The 23895-nt window shown below is 36.1% G+C and overlaps 1 protein-coding gene across 1 annotated transcript in view; it reads left to right on the plus strand.

Annotated features, from left to right (window-relative positions):
- Positions 1 to 15419: 15419 nt before the first annotated feature.
- Positions 15420 to 23895, plus strand: part of LOC145280376 (uncharacterized) — an 84200-nt gene continuing 75724 nt past the window's right edge. Inside the window, exon 1 of the mRNA XM_080132146.1 lies at positions 15420 to 15536. Coding sequence (XP_079988272.1) covers positions 15420 to 15536 — 117 coding nt within the window. The remainder of the gene's footprint in view (positions 15537 to 23895) is intronic.

The following is a 23895-nucleotide window of genomic DNA, read 5'->3' on the forward strand; positions in this document are numbered from 1 at the left end:
TTGACCAAAGTTTGTTGAATTTGATACTATCAAAAACCTTGGAAACTCGATAAAAATAAAGTGTAACGGTTTATGAAACTTGGTTGATTTGATGGCTAAGTGCAAAAATCTCTTCAACTGTGCCTTCTCACGTTGAGAGGCCGCTTGGGAATAGGGAAGACATGAATAAAAATAACTTGTGATTCTTTTGTCAAAGAGTTTATAAACATGGCTTAACAAACCTATAGGTCTATAGATTTTATATTCAGACATGTCATTCGTTTAGTAAAAAAAACACTATTAATTTTTTCTTGAAATTAGAAGTAGTTTACTAGTTTCTAAACACAAAAAAACTTACGTAAGGCAAACGAACGATGTTAAATGTAAAAATCGAAAAAACAAAAACAAAAAAGAAAACAGAAAAACAAACGTTAAAACTTCTTAAAAATAAAAACAAAAAAAAAACACGTGAAAAATGGTTTAAATAAGCATGTTTCAATATTAAAATTTCAAAAAATCGGTGGGTACCCGGGTGTTTTTGGGAGAGTGTGGCCGGTCAGGGTGGGGGTGTTAATGAAAACCTAAGAATAAGCGAAGTAAAATAAAAAACAGAAAAACGAACGTTACGTGAAAAATGGCTTAAATAACCCTGCTTCAATATTTAAATTTTAAAAATCGAAAAAAAAGACATCTCACACCACAATTCGAACACAAAACGTTTAGATAACGACCCAACGCTCTAACCAACTAAGTTAACACGACGTACGTGTAATTGTGTCAGTTCTTCAAATATTTAAACTAAATCAGGTTATGACGTCCTCTGACGCATGCGTAGAACCGATTTCGCCATGAGAGGACGGTTTTTGCTGACCCCTTGTAGAAAAGTGTTGATTTCAGCGTGATAAAATTAACGTTTTTGGCCAATGTTTCGATATTTGTCGGGCGAAGGATGAGAAAAATTTGTGAATTTTTGTTCTGTCTGTCGAAAATTTTTAGCAGACATACAAACGCACACACATTTTCGCTTTTATATATATAGACTAGCGAGGGGTACCCGGCGTTGCCCGGGTATTTGGAGGTGTGTGTTGAAACTCCGGGGGTGGAGGCAAAGTTGTAAATTAAAGTGTGAAAAAAAAATGGGCGACGTTACCATTGCCCCGCCGCGACATGCTAACGGAAACACGTTTGAATTCATTTAATTACTTGGATTTAGCAGGTGCCCGTTTTAATGAGTTAATGAGGTCAAGTTTGACTGCGGGATTTCATTTACTGCTGAACGCTTTCCCCCCCCAAGATATTATAGGAAAAAGATTAACCCACATGCGGCGAGCGACAAATGTTGAATATTTATCTTCCCGAAATCGAGCAAATTAAATAGGCAGGCGAGCTTCGCTGTTAACTGTGAGATATTACGATTTATATGTGATATAAAAAGTTTTAAAATGTTGTGAAGCGAGCGACCGCTTCTCTGAAAAAAGCCTTTTGTAGACACACAGAAAAAGTTAACCACATACATACATACATATATACATACACACATTTTCGCTTTTATATTGATAGATGGAATAATTAATTCTCCATAATTGTGGAGTGGATCATAAGTCTTAGGGCTATCATATGAATTTTAGTAAAATTTCTTCCTTGGAAGTTAAGTTTGTTTTTGTTGTTTTTTATCATGTATAACCCAGTTAATATTACGCTTGTGGGTTTTTAGTTTTTTTTTCATATCAAGGAAAAATTGTTTATTCGGAGTAAATTTAAAATTTATCAAGTCATCATTTACTTGGTTGATTTTATCCCTTTTGGCTAGTGTTTTCGTTTCTGGTTTTGCCACTTTCTTCTGAGGTAAATTAACTCCATACTTTATACGAACACTTATTACCAATTGCTCTCCTGGTATCGAGTTGAATCCACCTTGAAACTAGTTGCTTAACAAGTGGGGTGACCTTTCGAGCAGTTTCAATGATTTTTATGTCACGAGAAAAATGTAATTGTGATTCCATGTATGAAGCTTACGGTTCTGAAAAAAAAAAAAACGATTAATTAGATAGAAATTTTAAGAGGAACAGAAAGTAGCCAGCCGTTCACTTCTAATATTAATGGAGCTGATGCTTTGTTTATCAACACAATTCTCATATGTGAAATGTAAGCGACATTGAAATCGCCCATAATAAAAAGAAAGTGACAATGTGGGACACTGTTTATCAATTTCTGGGAAAATCGATGTGATCGGTTTTCGGCCAGAAATTTTGCGATTAAGGGGTCAAAGTTCAACGATTTGACCTTGGAAATTTTCAGGGGTCATAATAGGGGTCAAAGTTAAAAAAAAATGACCGTTTTTATTTTTGCTCAGCATACACCTCCAAACACCCGGGCAACGCCGGACACACATGCTAGTATATCTATAAAAGTGAACGTGCCTGTGCGTCTGTGTGTCTGTGTGTCTGTGTACATTTCCTACGCAATAACTCTGTCAATATTTAGTCTACAGACACGAAATTTGATATACAGGGTAGTTAGATTTGGGAAAATCGATGTGATCAGTTTTCGGCCAGAAATTTGGTTGTTAAGGAGTCAAAGGTCAACTATTTGACCTTTGAGAACTCTACCAAACTCCTCCTAAAATGTTGGGTCTAAACACTTAAAATTTTAGATATAGGTTCCTTGAACATGGATCTAATTTAATAACTGGATTTGAACCCTAAACAATAAATTTTCAGGGGTCATAATGTGGGTCAAAGTTAAAACAAATTGACGTTTTTTTTTTGTTTTGTTTTTTGCTCAGCATACACCTCCAAACACCCGGACAACGCCGGGCACCCGTGCTAGTATATATATATGTATGTATGCATAATGGTTGTGTAGATTGGTTTCTTAGATGCTAAATACAATGAAACATGCATAATTATTAAAGAGTGCTCAATGTAAGACAGAGCTGTTATATATTGTCTTTTTATTATACAACACATATTGGTTACATATGTGCATACATGTTTCAGTGGAATCTCAATTCAAGTATACCACATCATCATACCCAATAGGAGCCATATTGAAAATAGAGCTCAAAATTATATTCGTTTTCATGAGAAATTCGGGTGTGTTTTACGCTCTGGGAGAAAGTGGGAGGTATACATTTGAATGTGAGCGATGGGGGATTTATGATTTCACTGAAACATGTATGCAAATATGTAACCATGATTGTGTGTATAATAAACAGACTACGATTATTTCCACTATGAAGGAATCATCTGTGTGGATTTCCGAGCAACTTAATTGTTGTGGAGGAAGCTCATACGGAGAAATCGACGGGAATGTTTATCATCATATATGTGCATGTGTGCGTGTGTGTGTGTGTGTGTGTGTGTGTGTGTGTGTGTGTGTACTGTGCATATCAGTTGTATACGCAATGGGCTTTGAGGTATGAGTATTTATGCTGTAATCTGTAAAGCTAATAAATTCAAGATTAGAAACATCCGTGTATTATTTTCCTTTTATAGTAATATTGTTATATTCAATATACGATGTAATTATGTTATCTAAAATGCACACCAGGGAGCGGTGCAACCGATTACTTAAGTAGCCTAAGATTACAGTCCGGATACGACATGAATTCTAAACAGAAATCAATAGACAAGATACGATGCAGAAAATCATGAAAGTTATCTAACAGGCATCTCCATGATGTATGTATATATATATAAATGACCCTCCCGTCGTGTTCGACACATGAGGACCAAAAATTCGCTCTGTTTCACTCTGCCTTCAATGCCTGTGCAGCATGTGTGACACGAGGCCAGCTCTGCTTCCCACAAACCAAGCCGGACGGCTCACAGGTACAGACTGAAAAGGTGCTGTTCCTACTCTTGCTCTACGAAGATTTCTTTGATTCGATAGCCGTGTGTCAATGTATGTGTTAATGCCCGCAAAACATTTTTCCCTCCACAATTTTCTATCCGCAGCATCATCTTCAAAGGTTTTTGGGTTCAGGCCTGCGTGCTTAAGATTGTCTTTCAGCTTATCCATGCACCTAAGAAATGAACGACCCACATTTCGATTACCCTCTTTCAGTTGACTGTATGCTAGTTTCTTAGGAAGACGGTTTTCATCCATGCGAACTAGGTGACCAGCCCACCGAAGCTGAGACTTCATCAGGAAGGCCTCAATACTTAAAATGTCGCACTTAGCAAACAATCCCGATTTAGGAGCCTTGTCTTTCCATGTTAATCCACATATACTACGAAGGCAGCGCTTATGGAATGTATCCAGTTGCGCAATCTGCCTACCGTATGGGGTCCAGGCTCCCGATCCATACAGGAGTATCGAAACAATCATTGCACGATAAACTGAGATTTTAATCGTTAGAGTCAAACCTCTTTCATTCCATACTCGACCGCAGTTTGCCAAAGGAATCAGTCGCCTTTGAAATTCTGCTCAATATCTCATCATCAAGTGATGCTGACGAATTCACCTTACTTCCAAGATATGCAAAGGATTTAACATACTTTAGAGGCTGCCTATTCACTAAGATTTTCTGGGGCGGTTCCACATATTCTGGTTTTGGAATATTCACACCAGCTTGCTGCAACGGGATGGGTTTTGCTTGGTAGATAATCTCTGTCTTTTTAGTACTAATCGTCAAACCAAGTGCTTTTGCGGCATTGGAAAAGTTGTCAACTAATTCTTGTGCTTCTTCAAATGAAGTGGCCACGAGTGCAGCATCGTCTGCAAAAAGAAAATCACGAACCATTTTGCTTCTTGTTAGTGTTTTAGCGTTGAATCTATAATGATCAAAAGACCCCCGGTAGTTCTAAACTCAAAATGGACACCTTGCGTGTAATGTTTAAAAACATGAAAAGAAGATGTCAAAGAGCACAGGTGCCATAACACAACCCTGTTTCGTACCGGTTTTTACCTTGAATGACTCGGAGAACTTTCCGTCTGCTCTTACACGTGCCTCCATATTCTCGTGAAAGGATATTATTACATTTAACATTTTTTCAGGGATTCGAACTTTATTCAAAACCTTCCAAAGTGCGATTCTGTTGACAGAGTCAAACGCCTTGGTTAGGTCGATAAAAACGACAAACAGATCCTGATTTTTCTCACGTGCCTTCTCTGCAACTTGGCGTAAACATTAGATCATGTCGATGATTACCCTTCCAGATCTAAAACCACACTGCGTCTCAGGATGAATTTTGTCTACTAGATGAATGATTATCCTGTTAAAAATTGCCCTAGCTAGTACTTTTCCAGCCACAGAGAGCAATGATATTCCACGGTAGTTATCACAATCAATGCGCTTTCCTTTATTCTTGAAGAGATGGATTATTGACGAGTTCCTGAAATCTTGAGGTACAGAACCGCCTTCCCAGATCCTGATGAATAACCCCAAAAGTTTTTTCAAATGTGTGTTCCCCCCAAACTTGAATATTTCAGCCGGTATACCATCATCACCTGCACATTTTCTCAGTAGCATTTGTTTTACAGCTGCGAGAACTTCAGAAAAAATTTTAATTAAAAGTTTTCAAAGTTTTTAAATCATAGATTAAGAGAAATTAGGTATTGGTGCAGAATGAAAAAGGATAATGAACTTCAGATCTAAATTTTATGGTAAATCCTGAAGGGGGGTTGGTAGCAAGAAGGTAAAACGATCCAATGCGTACTGTAATTCTTCCAAGGAACAAGGTAACAATCCAATGTTGGTTTCTCCTTTAGTTGGATTATATATCCGGCAAATATTTGAAGATAATTCTTTTAATAAACATATATATATATATATATATATATATATATATATATATATATATATATATATATATATATATATATGTATATATATATATATATATTGTTTTTTAATATATAAGTTTCATAATCCAACCCAAGTTTAAAATCAATTTGTGAATAAAACCACAATTACTACAATTTCATGTAATGATTTTATTAGAAATCATTTCTCAAGTTACTAGATTCATTCATTAGATAACATATAGATGTGTGAATCAAATGGATCGTATTATATTTCCACTATATTACTAGACGGGAAATTTAGAAAAAAATACATTGAAACGCCAGACTACTGGTTATCTTTTTTTTTTTTTTTTTTTCAAGCTACAGATGAAAATTAGATCTGCGTAAAGGGAGATTCATTTTATAACGACATCAGCAGAAAATTTTTTATTAGCATGTCAGGGGGAATAAAACTGAAATATCTGCCCGTCCCTATGTGACACGCAACACATTTTGCCGCACCAAACCATTAAAATATACGTACGCTGATGAACATGAAAAAACAGACTAAACTTTGAAAATTAATTTTGTTTATTTTGCAGGAAACAAAACGTATAAATATGCTTTAATCATTTATCTTGTTTATATGTTGATCCGGAAATATACCTTCACACACACTAACACACACATACGCGCGCACGCACACACACACACACACACACACACACACACACACACACATATATATATATAACATAGCACGTAACAAAGATATATATGGGCACGTGGGAAAATATCAGCAGGAGCTGTAAGATAGCTGGCTTCAGAAGATATTATCAACAATAGCTCCCCCCACCCAATGAAATAAGGGCACCACGTTGTCGGGACAAGCAGTGTGCGTTATAAAAGAATGGGCGCGGTCAGTCGAAAACAAGAAATGGCTGAGTACACCAACGTGTACTAGAGCAAGAAGGGATATACCGAGATGGACGAGCGGTCTTTTGATTGTGGCGATACAACTTTAGCTGGTGTTAAGACAGCAGGGTGTTGTTATTTGGATGGCAGACGAAATAAAGTTAGAAAAAACAAAAAGTAGGCATTGTTTGAAAAATAACGGTAATACATGCCTTTTGCTAAAACGAAAAAAAAAATCGAGTCTGATTTATTTATTTTGATTTCTTCTTTTCGACGATGTTGGTTGGGGGTCCGAGAGAAGAGTGGTTAGTTGGTTGTTTTTGTTTTACGGCATATAAACCCTTTTCGGGTTATTCCATGCCGAATCCAGTAATTTGGAAGAACAATTTTTTAATAGAATATATTTGTTTGTTTGTTTTTTCAAATCAGTTTCTATTTAACCGATAGTTGGGACCCTAACAAGTACTACCACTCCGAGGGAAGATTGAACTGTTATATATATATATATATATATATATATATATATATATATATATATATATATATATATATATTGAACTGTTATATATATATATATTGAACTGTTATATATATATATATATATTGAACTGTTATATATATATATATATATATATATATATATATATATATATTGTTTGTGAGTTGATTCCCTATGAATTCCAAAAAAAAAAATTTAACACAAATATTATTCAAGTATGTTCTTAGAAAGGTTTTGTATCGGAATACAATAAGTATTGAAAATCCCCCAAAAAGTAGGATTAAAGAAAGAACAGTCAAATTTTGATCAAAGTTTACACTTTCATACAACCTAAAATGACAATTTGAACATTTTTTCAGAAGTAAATGAACAACGGTATGTCCTTTGATAAGACACGATCGCGTTCAAACTCAATGTCTTTGTTTGGAGAACAATGGAACCATTATGCCTAATTTTTTTCATTTTAGAATTAATTTATTGAGTCATTATATTAAAATAATTTCATAATATCTACACTAGGTTCTCTACGGTGCAATGTAGATTACAGTGTATTGTTTTATAGTTCACCACAGAGTGGCACTTGAGATATATTCAAGTGCAGCGACACTGAGTCGACAATTAACTGATGTGTTGATCTCACTGATTTCGATGACAAAAACATATTGGAAGTGTAGAACATTCGTTGATATTCATTCAATCTCGAGCAACGAAAGATTTATTCTCACGTATATATATATATATATATATATATATATATATATATATATATATATATATAGTAAATGGCCATGAACAAGGAGGTGAACACGAGGGTAAGGTAGAAAGAATATATTGTACAAAAAATAAACACAACGAAAATTAATTTAGACAGTTTGTAAACTCGCGTAATATAGCGTTATTTTTAAACGGGACTATTAACTCTCAGGCTCTTTATAATGATTAAACGTGTTTGTAATGTGGCAATGGCTAAATCTTCATAGTAGCCCCTCTCAAACATTTACTGAGCAAGGCATACACATAACTTTTCCTTTTGGATTAATAGTTTAACGATCCGTAAACCACATTTCTTCCTGATAGGCCTCGTTCGGTCGTATATTACCTCAATGATCTCCTATCATTTTTCTTGAGACGAATAGTCTGGACCACCTAAGAGGCATTTATTTTCATCTAATTAAGCGACCATTTATGCGTGAATTAAGAACATTGAATACTGTATATCATATTTCCAAAGGATGAACACCATTTATGCGATTCTGTCATCCATTGTACCCCGTACTAAGAAAAATGTATTATTCTGGTGAATTTTGGAGAATTTTTTTTCCATGTGTAACAAAAGTTATTTTTGTTTTTGTACTTTGCTAACGGTTGTTCAAAGTCAGGTTTTATCTTCCGCTAGAACATAGAGTCCACCGAGTTAATACTGATAGCATGTTAGGATAAGATATAATCCTATAGGCCTGTGGAAACTGCTGAAACTTCTGTAGGCACGCCGCATGCTTTCTAAAGTGTTAGGTGTAATGTGTTGAAGTGTTAGGTGTAATGTGTTGATGAAGCGTTCCGCCTGCATGTTTGATTACGGATAGTACAGGGGGGTCGTGAGATGATTGCTATTGAAATGCCCAAAGAACTTCTTGAAGTCTCTTGACATAAATTGGGTATCGTTTTGATTTACTAAACAGTCAATACTTCCAAACTGGGGAAATAATTAATGGATTGAATTAATTACAATAGTTGTAGGGGGTACTTACATCTAAGCTCCTTTGTTCATTTTGTGTAGCTGTCCACCGCAATAAGCTTATACTAATTCCCCAATGCTGCTGTAAAATCTATATGAATTTCAGACTAGGGTTGTTTTGTTTTTCGGCCTTAACTTAAACCCGTAAGCCTTATACTTGCATGACTCGTCCATGTTTCGGTACCTAAATCTATCACATGTTTTGTTATCGCTGTATAAGATGTCATCCCGCATAGAAAAAAATCTTTCCTGTTTTTTTTTTAAATGATTATTTTCTTTTATTAATGAATTTGTATTTTAGTACTTCGCAATTTTTTTCATGTAGTGTGACCGGAAAGTTTCTGATAGTATTTTACATCAAAGCTTTTGTTGCACATCCAGACTAATGGTACGTTAAGAAGCAATTGCCAAGCCCTGGAGAGGTCAACTCTGTATCAAGCTTTAATGTATGTTGGCATGGACAAGTTGCTTGGAAGAAACGTCATCATCATCGGCGGTCACTCGTGTCCGAGTAAGACTGTCCTCCGTTGTGGCTTCTGTGGGTCCTCAGGTGAGCATAGAGTCCAATCCTAGACCCAATTTGTCTTGTGCAATTTGGGCAGATAAAGGTAGTGGTGGTGGGGTGGGGTTGGGTGTGTCTGGTTCATAATCTGTCCTTTCTGTGCTTGCGTTTATCCTCAGCAGCTTGATTTAGGTCACTACTATAAAGCGCAGCACCTTCGTGGACAGCGCTCCTCCATGCCAACCTGCTCCCAGCCACGTCCTCCCATGTCTCAAGGTCCATGTGAAACCGCTTTAGATTTGCTTTGATGTTGTCCTTATACCTCATCTTTTGGCCACCCTGGGCACGCTTTCCCTCAACAAGCTGAGAGTAGAAAATCTGTTTTGGGAGGCGGAGATCCGGCATTCGGACAACATGACCAGTCCATCTGAGCTGGCGTTGAGCAACAGTAGCGGTGATAGTGGGAATGTCAGCCTCACTCAGGATGCTGGTGTTCGTGCGTCGGTCCTTCCAACTAATTCTGAGGATTTTTCGGAGGCATCTTTGGTGGTACGTCTCCAGGGTTTTTACGTGCCTCCTGTATGTGGTCCAGGTCTCCGATCCATAGAGAAGAGTGGGCAGCAAGACAGCTTTAGATACCATGATTTTGGTTTTTGTACTCTAACTTGAAATTGCAATTCAACAATTCAACCTAAGCAGCCCATTTGATATTTGATATTTACGTGACTGATCCTTCTTTATTTCAAAGATGGCCAACAATATTTTATGATCGGTTTACAGTATAATGAATCGCATCTGTAAATATCGAGGGAACATCAACCATAAAAGTAGCTGCTTCTTTCTCGATCATTCAATAGCGCGTTTCTGCCGGGAGTAAATATATCATTTAAATTCAAATTCCTGTGTTCGAGGGAATAACTTTTGGGCATGTTCTCGATGTTATTCTCTGGCCGAATTTATTATGTAAATACATTAATGTATTCTATCGCGAAATCCATAATTTGTAGAAAATCGCTCAGATAGTACATTGACTCCAAAAGCTAACATTTACAATTTGTATAACTCTTTACCGGTGTAAATAAAAAGCAACTCGGAACTATTTTCCCGACTGAAATTTAAAGGTATGCGTTACTCAGACCGACTGTAGTAAATATTTTTTAATCCTTTTAGCTAAAGGCTTGTATTATGCGGCAATATCCCAGAGGTTACATCGGGCACTAAATATAACCCGAATAAAGAAACCGTCAGTATATGAGTTTGTGTTAGGCGTTTCCAATCATGAAACGTCCCAAACAGTTCAACAGTTATTCTAGTCACCCAGAACAACTCTAAAAACAAGATAGCTTCGCTTTTATCGTCTGATTATGGTCACACATGTAAAGTTATCCCCGTCGGAGTTCACCCAAAATGTGATCCGTGCTCGTCCTTCGCAAGGGATCTCAGTCAATTATAATACAAATGTACAACAGTTTGGAAGTACATATGGGTGTTTGAATCGTAATGCCAACAGCCTATTCAAAGAAATACCCTTTTCATTAATCATACCTCTCGACAATTGTGGAATAGTAACAGACACAAGCAAGTAAGTCTTTTCTTTATTTCTGTTTAATGTTGTCACGAACAGTGTGCATATAAGGGGGAAGGGGGAGGGTTTTGTCAACGATAGCGATAAATTAGTTTCGCAGCAGAGGCTTGTAGCAAGCCACGTATCTACTTTGTGTAAGTATCACATATAACAAAAATTACTCATCCCGGAGTCTTTCACCTCGCTAGGAAGAAGAGTCGACGGCGATATTCAATGTCGGCGTATGTATTAGCGGTCAGGGACGTCCAGATCTCTTCTCTAAAACTCCAACTCAACTCTCATCTCCTCTGGACTACACTGTGTTCTCAACTCTCAATTGGCTTAAATAGCTTGTGCATCAGCTTAGAGGTTACGGGGTGGGGCTGGAACTCCAAGGTCCAATCCAGCCAATCAACAATCGCTACGTCATATACCCTTCCGACTGTACATAATCGCTTAGCGAGGTAAATTTTTATCGAGCTGTCCTCACGCCGGGAAGTCCTTTGGACTTGACCCTAGGGTCAGATACTGCCTCAGGTCGTAGCCTAAACAACTTTTTCACTACTATTCACTCGAAATATATTGTTTTCGTAGCAAAGCAATGTTAGTATCCAGTTATTTTTAATACCAAATTCGTTAATTGAAGCTATTTTTCCTTGATTTTAGTTGCGTAACCGTTAGTGTCGTCATCGTCATCGACCAAAACAAAACGAATCAACAAGGCAATTGAAAATTGCTCGGGATTGTACACATAATAAACGCTCTTAATTAGCTCTATCATAACCATTAACAATAGAAAATGGTAGTCGGTTCACACTAGAAATTGGGTGATGGAAGCCTTTTAATATATCTTGTGCTGAATTTAATTGACGTTTTATTATCGATTGACTTTTGGCAAAATGTAACTTTTTACAAGTCTGTTAAAGTTTTAATTCCTTTGTTACTAACGAGGGGAACTGTATATTTCTTTTTTTTCTATGAATACTGATTGTCATAGCTACTGAGAAAAGTTTACGGAAACTGTCTTTTAATTATGATTTTAGATTTTTTTCTTTCTCGTTAGAGTTTCTACTTTAAGACAAAAAAGGCAATTTGTCTGAAAATGATTTCCTGTGTTTTTATACGAACAATGTTTATTTCTTAACGAAATGTTAGTGATTAATTTAACCTCAACATTTATTTTCGATGAAAGACTTAAACATAGTAAGTTTATTTAATTTCTCAATGTATTAAAATTCATGATTGATAAGTCTTGTATAATCGAATAATAAGTCGTGATAAATTTAACTGAAACTTAACATTTTCTATTTAATATTCTGAGTAGAACATATTTTAAGTACAAAGTGATTACGCCTCTACCTCTTAGCTTGAGCACATGTCGAGACGGCAGGGTTTTGTTAAGTACACATCGTGATATTCGGAAAACTTCGTAGGAAAGTCAACCGAACCCTAAACAGCACCAATGCTCCCATTTTTGCAAGAACTTGAATAGCTCCAAGATCCAGACATGCCGATTTAATATGTTAAATGAGATGGCAAGGAGCATCAAAACTATTCCAAGGCCTCAATTGAGAAAACAACATAGGGAACAACGAAAGGCCTGGGCACAGAATTACATGAAAATGGATTTCCAACGTGTTCTATTCACAGATGAGACCCGTGCTACTCTTGACGATCCGAATGGATGGGCCAAAATTTGGAATTCAAACGGAACTCCAACCCCTTATAGAGTTCATCGCCAATGAGGAGATGCAGTGATCATGTTTTGGGCTGGAATCATTAGCGATAAGTTTGTTGAACAATTCCGATTCCAGGGAGCGTAAAGCTTACCAGCAATGCGCACAGCTTTTTTTCGATAAACATTTGTCACCAGGATTAGATAGCCTACCATTGTCACGTCGCTTTCAGATGATTTTTATGCATGACAATGCACTATCTCATTCTGCTAGGGCGACTGCAGCCTTCCTTGAATCTACGGACTTCTTTGGAAAAACTTTCATGACCTGACCACCGTGTTTTCCAGATCTTAACCCATTGAATATCTCTGATCAATATTAAAAAGAGGAGTTTATGAGGGAGTAGAACAATTTTATTCTAAATGATGCCTTGTAGAGAAGTAAGTTGATATTGTAAGAGCCATAACTCCCTTTTGAGATCAAACAATTGACTCTCTCGAGGGACAGAACGTTGTTTTAAGTTATTTAAAAAATGGTGGATATGTCAATAAATAATTAATTTGTTTGAGGCTTAGCACATAGGATGTGGTTTTTCTCATTATTATTTGTCAGAAAAAGACATTGTATTTTTCTCGTAAAACAATATTTTAAGAGACCTGCAAGAAGGCGATGGACAGTGGAAATTCCACGATAAAGAATAAAATGTTATAACTTCGTGAATATTACATGAATTTGATTAACATTTTTGTAAATAACCAACCTTAAAGCAGTCGTTTGCTGATTAATTTTCATTTTGTTGTGACGTATATATATATTGAAATATTGATATTTTACTAATCTGCAATAAAGCGATTCACGCAGTTTAGATCTGTCTCTTTAATACGATGCTTCAGATACACAATCGGTATGACATGTTTATAATTTAGTACATATCCATTGTTACAATATTCATATCGATGAGCCAAGCTCCTATTACGATGGCCCGGGGCGTTTATATCAATCATGTGAATAATTGAGTTCGTTAATGGTTTTCTATGACCTCTTGTTGGCATACATAATTGTAAGTTGTGTAAATACAGGAAACTTGCATGATCATTTCATTAAATTTTCATTCCCTTATAAAGTAAAAATAATGAAAAGAAAAGAACTCTAATTCCAACTAGACAAAGTCACTGAATGTCTAAGTTTTCTATGACAACCTGTCATGGGGATACCCTTCTCTACAAATAAACTCTTATTGTATACTGAGGTGTATATATGTGAGTTGAACATAACGAATATATTTATCTTGTTGACGTGTCGTCTATTGAATGTGTGACGTCTTCCAATATATTATCATTTAGTGTATAACATTTTGTCCTGTTTATGTGTGTATAATGGTTATCTGTACGTGTCGACATACTAAACAGTTTATAGACGCAAGGCTGGATAAACATCTTTTACATTTAAGCCTGACAAAGAACGACATACCTTGAATCACAACCATCTATTTTCTGTTCCGACGTGCTCCTGAACTGTAATCATGTTTCCCACGAAAATATCAAGCAAACAAGATTTTTCATACCTACATTTATTGTGATTGCGAATTGTAAGCCCTGAGGAAGTACGGCGTTTTCTTCTCCACACCTACATATGTTCATTTTTCTAGCCCAGTGCTTCCACAAGTGCAATCGTCTGTTTCTACTATAGCTCTTCAAGTTACAGACTGCACAATCCAACTCTCTACTTTCTACGTGTAATCTAAAACTCATTTCCCTTTCTGACGTCACTTTACGTAGCATCAAAGCACATGACTTGTTGCTCCTGTTTACTCTGCCTCCCCACAGAGGCAGAGTAAGAAACAAGATCGGTTTTTAACGTGGGGACTAACCAGCTCCCCCGAAAAGGTACTCTTGAGAGAAAGACAAATAAAATTACCCCAGTCTAGAAGGATTTTCCACCACTGATCGAGGACAGAAAAGGTGAAGCGTAGTATCAGAACAGATACTACACTTTGTTTCTATCCAACAGGCCAAGTAAATTGTTTCTTTCAAAATGGATTTTATTTATCCATTTTTGTCCTAATTTCCTTAAACTGCCCGACATATTCCTGTTTAATTTAACATTTCTACGTTAAAGTTCCTGACATTAAATTTAATGCAAATATTTCAATTATAGATATGCATTTAACTCTGCCCAGCCGTATCGCTGTCGATGGGTGGGACGGTTCGGCGCCGGATCCTTTGATGCTTGATCACACTAGCACTGAGGGCACTCCTGGCAGTGCATCACGAAGCCAGTGTTGGGAGGGGAGTTGGGGGCGACGAGATGTTTCGACCCGCCAACTCTGTGAGCACGAAGGGATGGCTTGGAGAGGAAACGCCCTATGCCACGATAAGGGTAGGGTAGTTTGAACTAGGAATAGACCACAAAGTAAGTTTTCGGACTAAATTCAGCTAAGAGATACGGGAGAAAGTCGGCTGAAGGCACGAGTATCGGTCGCTTAGTTAAATGCCAGCTTTTTTATTTTAGCGTTAAGAGAAATAAATAATTAGCAGGGAATTCATTTTAGAAAAAAATAACGCACTTAAATTTTGGAAGGAAAACCAAAGAAATAAAATTTTAACAGAATATCTTCTCTTTAACTCGCAGGGCGCGAAATGAGGTGTAATGGGCGTGGGCTGGTGTGGCGATGTGCACGGGTGGAGACAACATTCTCTAGCAGTCATAATTGTTGACGGGAGAATTTAATAAAATTCGGCAGAGAAGCCGGGAGGTCTCAGTCAAGAATGGTTGACTGGAGAATAAGTAGACTTGGAGGTCGATATAGACGGGCGGTAATGCCTATCATATGTAAGGCCCTGGGAGCTCTGTTATGTGTGGTCGCTGAGGAAAATGTCGAAAGTATCCGACAAAGATTGAGAGCCGTGGAAAACGGGCAGAAGACATTAGCCCAGGTAAATGGAGCGGTCTCTCCATATTTAATATAACGTGAAGGGCAGTGACGGAAAATAGAGCGACACTTAAGCACCCTTATTGAGCGGGTTGAAATCCTACAGGAGGAAGTGTTTAAAATTCGGCAGGGAAGCCGTGAGTATATCAGGCATAAAGGCTGACTATACAATCTAAGGGGACACAGGGTGTGGCTCCCCAAAATGCCACGGATGGGCATGCGCATTCTAGGATTGTACGCCGCAAACATCCTCGAGTAATTGAAGCCTGTTGTCTAACGACCCGCAGTGCACGACTTGAACCCCACGACCCAAGAACCAAAAGAGAAAGGGTACGAGAGTAATACTCTATAGAATAGAGCTTAGATAACTCAGAAAAGGACACCGACGGTATCAAGTGTAGGTTCATAGATGGGAGTAACGGGGGAAGGTCTGAAGAGTGTAAGGATGATGGTGCAACAGTGTGTGATGTGAAGAGATGGGTAAATCAGTGTGTATTCAAGACGCTTCTTGAAGACCCCTGACCCACGTGGGAATGACCCTTGTCAAGGATCACAGAGGGTCAGCACCAGTATGCATAATCTAAAGACGAACAACGAGGAACCCAAAACCAATCCACCCATACGTCAAGAAGAAGTACCTGCTGAATTTTTTTGACACCATTTAGTGGTTCAAAATGTAGGACTTTGTTGCATGTGTAATATACCAAGAGAACAAAAAAAAATTATGACTATTCTTTTTCAGGATAAATGAACATTAAGAACACAATTTTAAGAACATTGAAAAATGATTTTTTAGGACATTCTGTTAATGAACTTTTTGTAATGAATTTACCGCAACGAACTTTGTTAATGGACACATTGAAATAAGGCAGTAGCCATTTATAAGAATTTGAGAATTTTTTTGTGCATGATATCTGCATGAGATTTTTGCTTTCAGGGTAGGCAGCAGCAGTATTATTAGTTGGGAGAACCTCTTTGGTTGTTGAGGACATGGGGCATCGTCCTCATCTTGAGAATCGCCAGCCCATGGGGGAGCGAATGTAACACCAAAGAGAGGCAGCGTCAGACCATTAGGATCGATGTGACGTAGTCCTTTCAGGGTCGCATCCTGGTCACGGCACCAATTATGAAACCCGCCGGTACGTCGCGTCACCCAGTAAGCCCTTCTTCAGTGCGTTGGTGGACTCGTCTTTGCTGCAATGTCCACAAGGCCAGATCTTCTGTGATCGTCTAGAGATTTCATCTTCGGAGATACCGGGTGCCCGATGACGGAAGCAGTTTCACATGTAAAAAAAAAAAATAATAATGAGAACATCAGCACATCAGCAAATCGAAGAATTTTGAATAAACAAAGACTCCGGTGATTGGGTTATATGGAATGTATTAAAAGAAAAATATAACAGAAATATATACAAACACATGTACAGTTTGGAGTATGAATTTGTAAGCAAGCATTTAAACTTCTAAGTGGGGCTTCCCCTTGCTGGAATTCATAGGTCTATTAATTTAACCCTTTTTTAGTTATTGGGAAATAGGCGGGGGGAGGAGAGAGAGGAGAGATGAGGTGGCTTGACTCTCGGACTCGCTCTGTTTAGCTCCGAATTCCCAGACTCTCCGACTCTCTGACTCTCTTGGTCTTTATATAGTAGAGCACTGCGCGGGGCGGCAATTTCCAATTCCTTCACGACCAATCAGAATGCTCGATAACGAAATCGTCTGATTCTCTCTCATTGGATAATTTGACTGATGACAATCCAAGAATAATTCTAACTCCTCCCCGATCAATCAAAAACGCCCGATGGAAACTAACCAGTTTTCTCTCATTGGATAATTCCCAAACTGCGTAACACGCGATAACCGCGTAAGTAAGAAAACTTCGTCCAAAAAATGCTTCGTTAATTCTGCCCTTAGATGTGACACGTGTCATTATCAAACGAAATAAACAATTTATTATTCCTGTTAACATCTCGACAAAATATGTTATTGAAAATTGTCAGGTAGCAAAAATCTCTTGATCTATATTTGAGAACTTCGATTCGGTTTGAGAATGAAAACAGTTGGGAATGTTATTTTGGGTTCAAATGGTTTTATCAGAGTCATAAAAAAATCACTTAATATTTGATTCGACAAACATTCTTTGAAGCCGACAAATGCGTGTGTGAAATTTTAATTCCAAAGAAATTATTTATCCTTGTTTTGATTTGTCACAAATATATTTTGTGACGCCAACAAATACGCGCGCGCGCGCGCGCGCGCGCGTGTGTGTGTGTGTGTGTGTGTGTGTGTGTGTGTGTGTAGTTTTTAGCTCAAATCAGAGAAAAAATATCAACAGTCGAATCCGGCTTTGAATTCGTTCGGGCATTTCAACTTGGCTGAGGCACTTGTCCCGTTTCAAATGTCAAAGTGTATCAACAAAAAAAAACATAAAGGGGGAAAAAAAGGTTTTGACAGAATTGGAATTCAGCAAGGTCTTTCTTTTTTTCGATGTCGGCCCGGGACAAAAATATTAACATATATCTTTTAGTTAACCGATGTTCCCCGGAATAAGATCTTAACATCTATCTTTCAATTACCCGATATTGCCCGGGATAAAATATTAACGTTAAATAAAAGCGTCACATCGACCCTAATGGTGTTACACATTCCTTCCAACATTCTACTTTTAAAAACATAATAATCGACTATTAGAATATCTATCATAATAATCGACCGTTTTACTTTCCGTTGGTCTAACACTATGATGATTATAGTAGTACAAGGAGATAAGAAAATATTAAAGAGAGAGAGAGAGAGAGAGAGAGAGAGAGAGAGAGAGAGAGGTACAATGCAGTCGTTATTTCCATGGCAGGAGCTCGTCTGAGCTCCAATCCCTCGTCCCCCCTCGCCAATCTTTCACGAAAAACACCCGTCTGGCTGAAACTACTGTCAATAATTTTCCCCACTCTTTATCTGTGCCTAAATCCAAACGTAGATTCCATAGGCAAAGCTTCTTTCTCAGAACTTCACGCCAGGGGAACTCTCTGCCGCTTGCCTGTATCCCACCTGACTACAACTTGGACGCTTTCAAGTCCAACATAAACAAACTCCTGACAAATCGCCCCCTTAAGTAAGACACTCTATTAAAACCCCCAATACTAATGATTACTACAATACTATCTCATTGATTACTGTACACGCAATAACCCTTATCCCTGAGTGGCCTTCTGGCCTTGATAAGTAGTGAGCCCCATGTAAAAAAAAGCATGTTAAGACTCAAAACCCACATGTCGTATGAAGACAGTCGCATTTGCTGCATTTCGGTTGGTGCATTTTCTACTAGTCTCTCGCTCCTGGTCATGGTTCAAAAGAGGGTCACCAACCATGGTAGCTCCTGAGCAGTCATCTAATCTTCAGCCTCTATCTCATTGACAAACTGTTTCCTGTTCTACGCGTATTTTAATGGTTGATGCCCCGACAAATTACAAGCCTTTGTACTCCCATCGAAGTACTTATCCCCTACAAATCCTATAAACAGCAAAATGCCACCTCTACACAGTAAAAATGATCCCTAGATTTGAGAAGGCTTCAACTCTAATAATTTCTTCCCCAGACCTGCTAGACTTTGGAACTCCCTTCTGGTTTCCTGCTGTCTTAACTGTACTGACATGTTAAAGTTCAAGTGTAATGTGAACCTATATCTTGTTGCTCAACTCCCTACATGATATCCCTTCAACTTATGGCCCCGAGAGTAATCCCCTATATCAAACTAGCAATGTACCTTGTTTTGAGTAAAATGAAACCGGAACTTTTAGGAGTACTGGAATCGATATAGAAATCGGAAAAAAAACTTGTACCTATTTTCCGGTGCCAAAATGAACAGCAGACATTTATTTACATGTACTTCCAGAATAACACATTATCTCTTGTTAGAAAGATTTGTCGTACATTTATGTGTTTGACAAGACACGAGATAATCTGTGTTTGTCCGGTCATGTTTAGGAATACGTCCTTCTATGTCGCTCGTGGGTAACGTTTTTAACAGGTCACTTTCCGCTCCTTCGGTTTCGAAAACGTCTCGAATATCTCTAGGTCTCGAACACGCCTTGAATACTCCCAAATATTGTCTCGAACAAGTGTGTTTTTTTTATCTCTTATGTTGCACGGGGCAGCCGGGTTGGTCATTTGCAATAGGTTGCTGCTAACCCAAATGTAGAGGTCGCTAAATTCAATCCAGAAACAATCTCTGCTAACATCATTTCGACATTTTATGTAAATAAACACCTTCGTAAACTACGTTCTTGTTGTCTTGAGCTTTTTAGGCATTATAAATCCATGACATATACCCAACGGTGTTGCATAGATTAATATAGCGCGCTCAAATTCTGAAAGAACGTAGGTTTTTTTTTCTAATCATCCTTGTATATCTATTTTTAGATATACAGTGTTGCTATTTCTGAAACAGCTAAAATGAAAAAGACGGATTGCATCAATCTGACCCCAAAAAATAAAACAGAAACTAATATTTTTAAACGTGTCAGACAAAATAAAATCAACGTATTTTAATTTTATAAACAGTTCTAAAATATTTTTTAGCATAGAAAGAAAATGTGGCTATAAACATCGAAATATATTAGCGGTCACAACGTGTCTCCAGTCAAATAGCCTAGAAAAAAAAACAAGCAAAAAAAAACAACAAAAAACAAAACATTGTCTACTATATCATATTGCATGGAATAAATGATAGATTGGTTCAAATTTTCCCACCTAAAATATCGATGATCGAATTAATCCGATGAATTATGAAGAAGCGATTTTCACCAAAGTTAACACCTTACACAGTCTAACATAACAAGTGCATTTGAAAAGTTTTATTACAGAGAACACGAAATGCCCGACATATAAAATAAACAGTAGGTTCTTTTATATGACAATAGGTGTGTTGAAATGAATGTTTCTGCTTAAGCCACAATAGCACCATGGTACTTGATTTTTTTTTATTTTAAACTAAAAATCAAGATATTATCACCATACAACCGGTAAGGCCAGGCATATAAAATCAACACTCGCCATGTGGACGCTTCATATATAGACAATATTCTGTGTCTGGCCTTCACTCCTGACCTGAAATAGCGCACATACATCAAACTCGTTGCAAGGTCGCTGGACATATGACTTTATCATTCTAGCGCACCAGTAGAATTCTCACGGTTTTCTCTACTTGTATAAGGGTCAAATGCGTCTTAGGGTAGAGTACTATTCCAATATCTGGGCAGGAGTTGCTCGAAATATACTATTCTGACTTAGCAGAATTCGAAATAGTCTTTGCAATCTAGTAAGTGATGTCCTTTTCTCTTCTCTGCAACCATCTTTCACACAGAAGAGACGTTGCTAGCCTGTCTTTGTTATATCGCTAGTTTCATGACATATGTTCGATTGAGCTCCAATCTATGTCCCCCCCACCAATCTTCCACAAAAAATACTCGGCTAGCCAAAATCATTATGAATAAATTTTCCCACTCTTTATCGGTGCCTGAACGTAACTGTGGATTCTCACGAACAAAGCTTAGTCCTAGAGCTGCATTTCTGTGGACTCTGTTCCACTGGTCTACTATCTAGCTTACAACAATATCGTTGTCTCTAGGTCCAACGTAAAAAACAATGGATTTCGATGACAATGAAAATCCCACTCGACTTCCGGCCTCTCTGCTACGATATATATATATATATATATATATATATATATATATATATATATATATATATATATATATATATATATACAAGATTAGTGCAAAATCAATATTGTTTTTTTTACACATGTTACTTTAATATATGATTTCTGATTTAAATCATCGATATATATAGCCATTTTATATATCATTTTGAAGCACGTTTTTTCGCTCTATCAAATCGTGTTATTTGTCTTCATTAATTTTTTGCAGGCTTTTCGACAGCATGGACAAAATTGAAATCCGCACGATTTTCTTGTTCCAGTCCGAGCTTGGCCGAGAACCTGCCTAGACAGCTTGTGAGATCACTGATGCGTTTGGCCCAGGAATCACTACCGAACGTGTGGCACGACGGTGGTTCAAGAAATTTAGAAATGTTGACGAGAGCATCGAAGATGGAGGCGGTCGCGGTCTCAAAAGTCGTTCTGCATTTAAAGCAAACCGAGAAGTCAAAAAGGTTAGATAAATGGGTGCCGCATAAATTCAATGATAATCAAGAAATCGTCGTTTGAGGTGTCTTTCACCGGGCACTGATTTGATGTCTGCCAGTAATCCTGAGGTAGCAGATTTGAAAGGAAAGTGTGCAAAATGTATTCCAAGTTCAATTAATGTTTTTCCATGACATTTTTTAAAACACTTTCATTACTTTGTATATAATATTTAATTATTATGTTACCTTGTATATTATATGTGGTTATTATATTACTTTGTATATAATATTTAATTATTATGTTACCTTGTATATTATATGTGGTTATTATATTACTTTGTATATAATATTTAATTATTATGTTACCTTGTATATTATATGTGGTTATTATATTACTTTGTATATAATATTTAATTATTATGTTACCTTGTATATAATATGTGGTTATTATATTACTTTGTATATAATATTTAATTATTATGGACCTTGTATATAATATGTGGTTATTATATTACGTTGTATATAATATTTAATTATTATGGACCTTGTATATAATATGTGGTTATTATATTACTTTGTATATAATATTACATTATTATGTTACCTTGTATATAATATGTGGTTATTATATTACTTTGTATATAATATTTAATTATTATGAACCTTGTATATAATATGTGGTTATTATATTACTTTGTATATAATATTTAATTATTATGTTACCTTGTATATAATATGTGGTTATTATATTACTTTGGATATAATATTTAATTATTATGTTACCTTGTATATAATATGTGGTTATTATATTACTTTGTATATAATATTTAATTATTATGTTACCTTGTATATAATATGTGGTTATTATATTACTTTGTATATAATATTTAATTATTATGTTACCTTGTATATTATATGTGGTTATTATATTACTTTGTATATAATATTTAATTATTATGTTACCTTGTATATTATATGTGGTTATTATATTACTTTGTATATAATATTTAATTATTATGTTACCTTGTATATTATATGTGGTTATTATATTACTTTGTATATAATATTTAATTATTATGTTACCTTGTATATTATATGTGGTTATTATATTACTTTGTATATAATATTTAATTATTATGTTACCTTGTATATTATATGTGGTTATTATATTACTTTGTATATAATATTTAATTATTATGTTACCTTGTATATTATATGTGGTTATTATATTACTTTGTATATAATATTTAATTATTATGTTACCTTGTATATTATATGTGGTTATTATATTACTTTGTATATAATATTAAATTATTATGTTACCTTGTATATTATATGTGGTTATTATATTACTTTGTATATAATATTTAATTATTATGTTACCTTGTATATAATATGTGGTTATTATATTACTTTGTATATAATATTTAATTATTATGAACCTTGTATATAATATGTGGTTATTATATTACTTTGTATATAATATTTAATTATTATGTTACCTTGTATATAATATGTGGTTATTATGTTTACTTGTATATATTATATACATATTATGCTTACTTGTATATGATATGTAATTATTATATATTATTTTATTGGAATTAATTGAAATTTGTTAATTTTATTTCAATAAAAGATTTAAAATAAAGCTGTAGTTTTTTCTTAGGGTAACATATTTATCATTTCATCCTGTAGTAATAAAACTAAATATATCACATCTTGGCTGTTAGAGTCTAGATAACATGTAATACGCTATTGTCTTGAACAATATGTTTCCCGTCGGATGTTTATTTGCACACACAATTAAATTAAGACCAATGTTGTGGGAATTAACACTATTTGTTAGTTGTGTTATGTATATAACTGCAATATGAGAACTAATAGTTTTACGGGCCTTAATTTGTCACATGTGAAATTGGAGATTAGCACATTCTTATTGCTTATTCAGCCCAAACCAGCCAGAGTATCACTTGGTCGTAACGGGCTAATATTTGAAACCAATTTGGAAGGGGGTGTAGTAGCGAGGTGCCTTTCACACTACATTTGAACTTCTGCGTCTCAGTACTGTAGGGTGGAATGTTGCTGCTTTTGGAGCAAAGCCGGGTGTATTTACGCCGAGAGGGTATAGGTGGGTTGAGTTCGTTGGAGCATATTCCATGAAAATACTTGCGAAACAAGATACAAGATTTCGGCGATACGAAAGAATTTGAAGTTTTATAAAT

The sequence above is a fragment of the Euprymna scolopes genome, chromosome 7, assembly GCF_053919585.1.
Source record: "Euprymna scolopes isolate OS-2025 chromosome 7, ASM5391958v1, whole genome shotgun sequence".
NCBI classification, from domain to species: Eukaryota; Metazoa; Mollusca; class Cephalopoda; order Sepiida; family Sepiolidae; genus Euprymna; species Euprymna scolopes.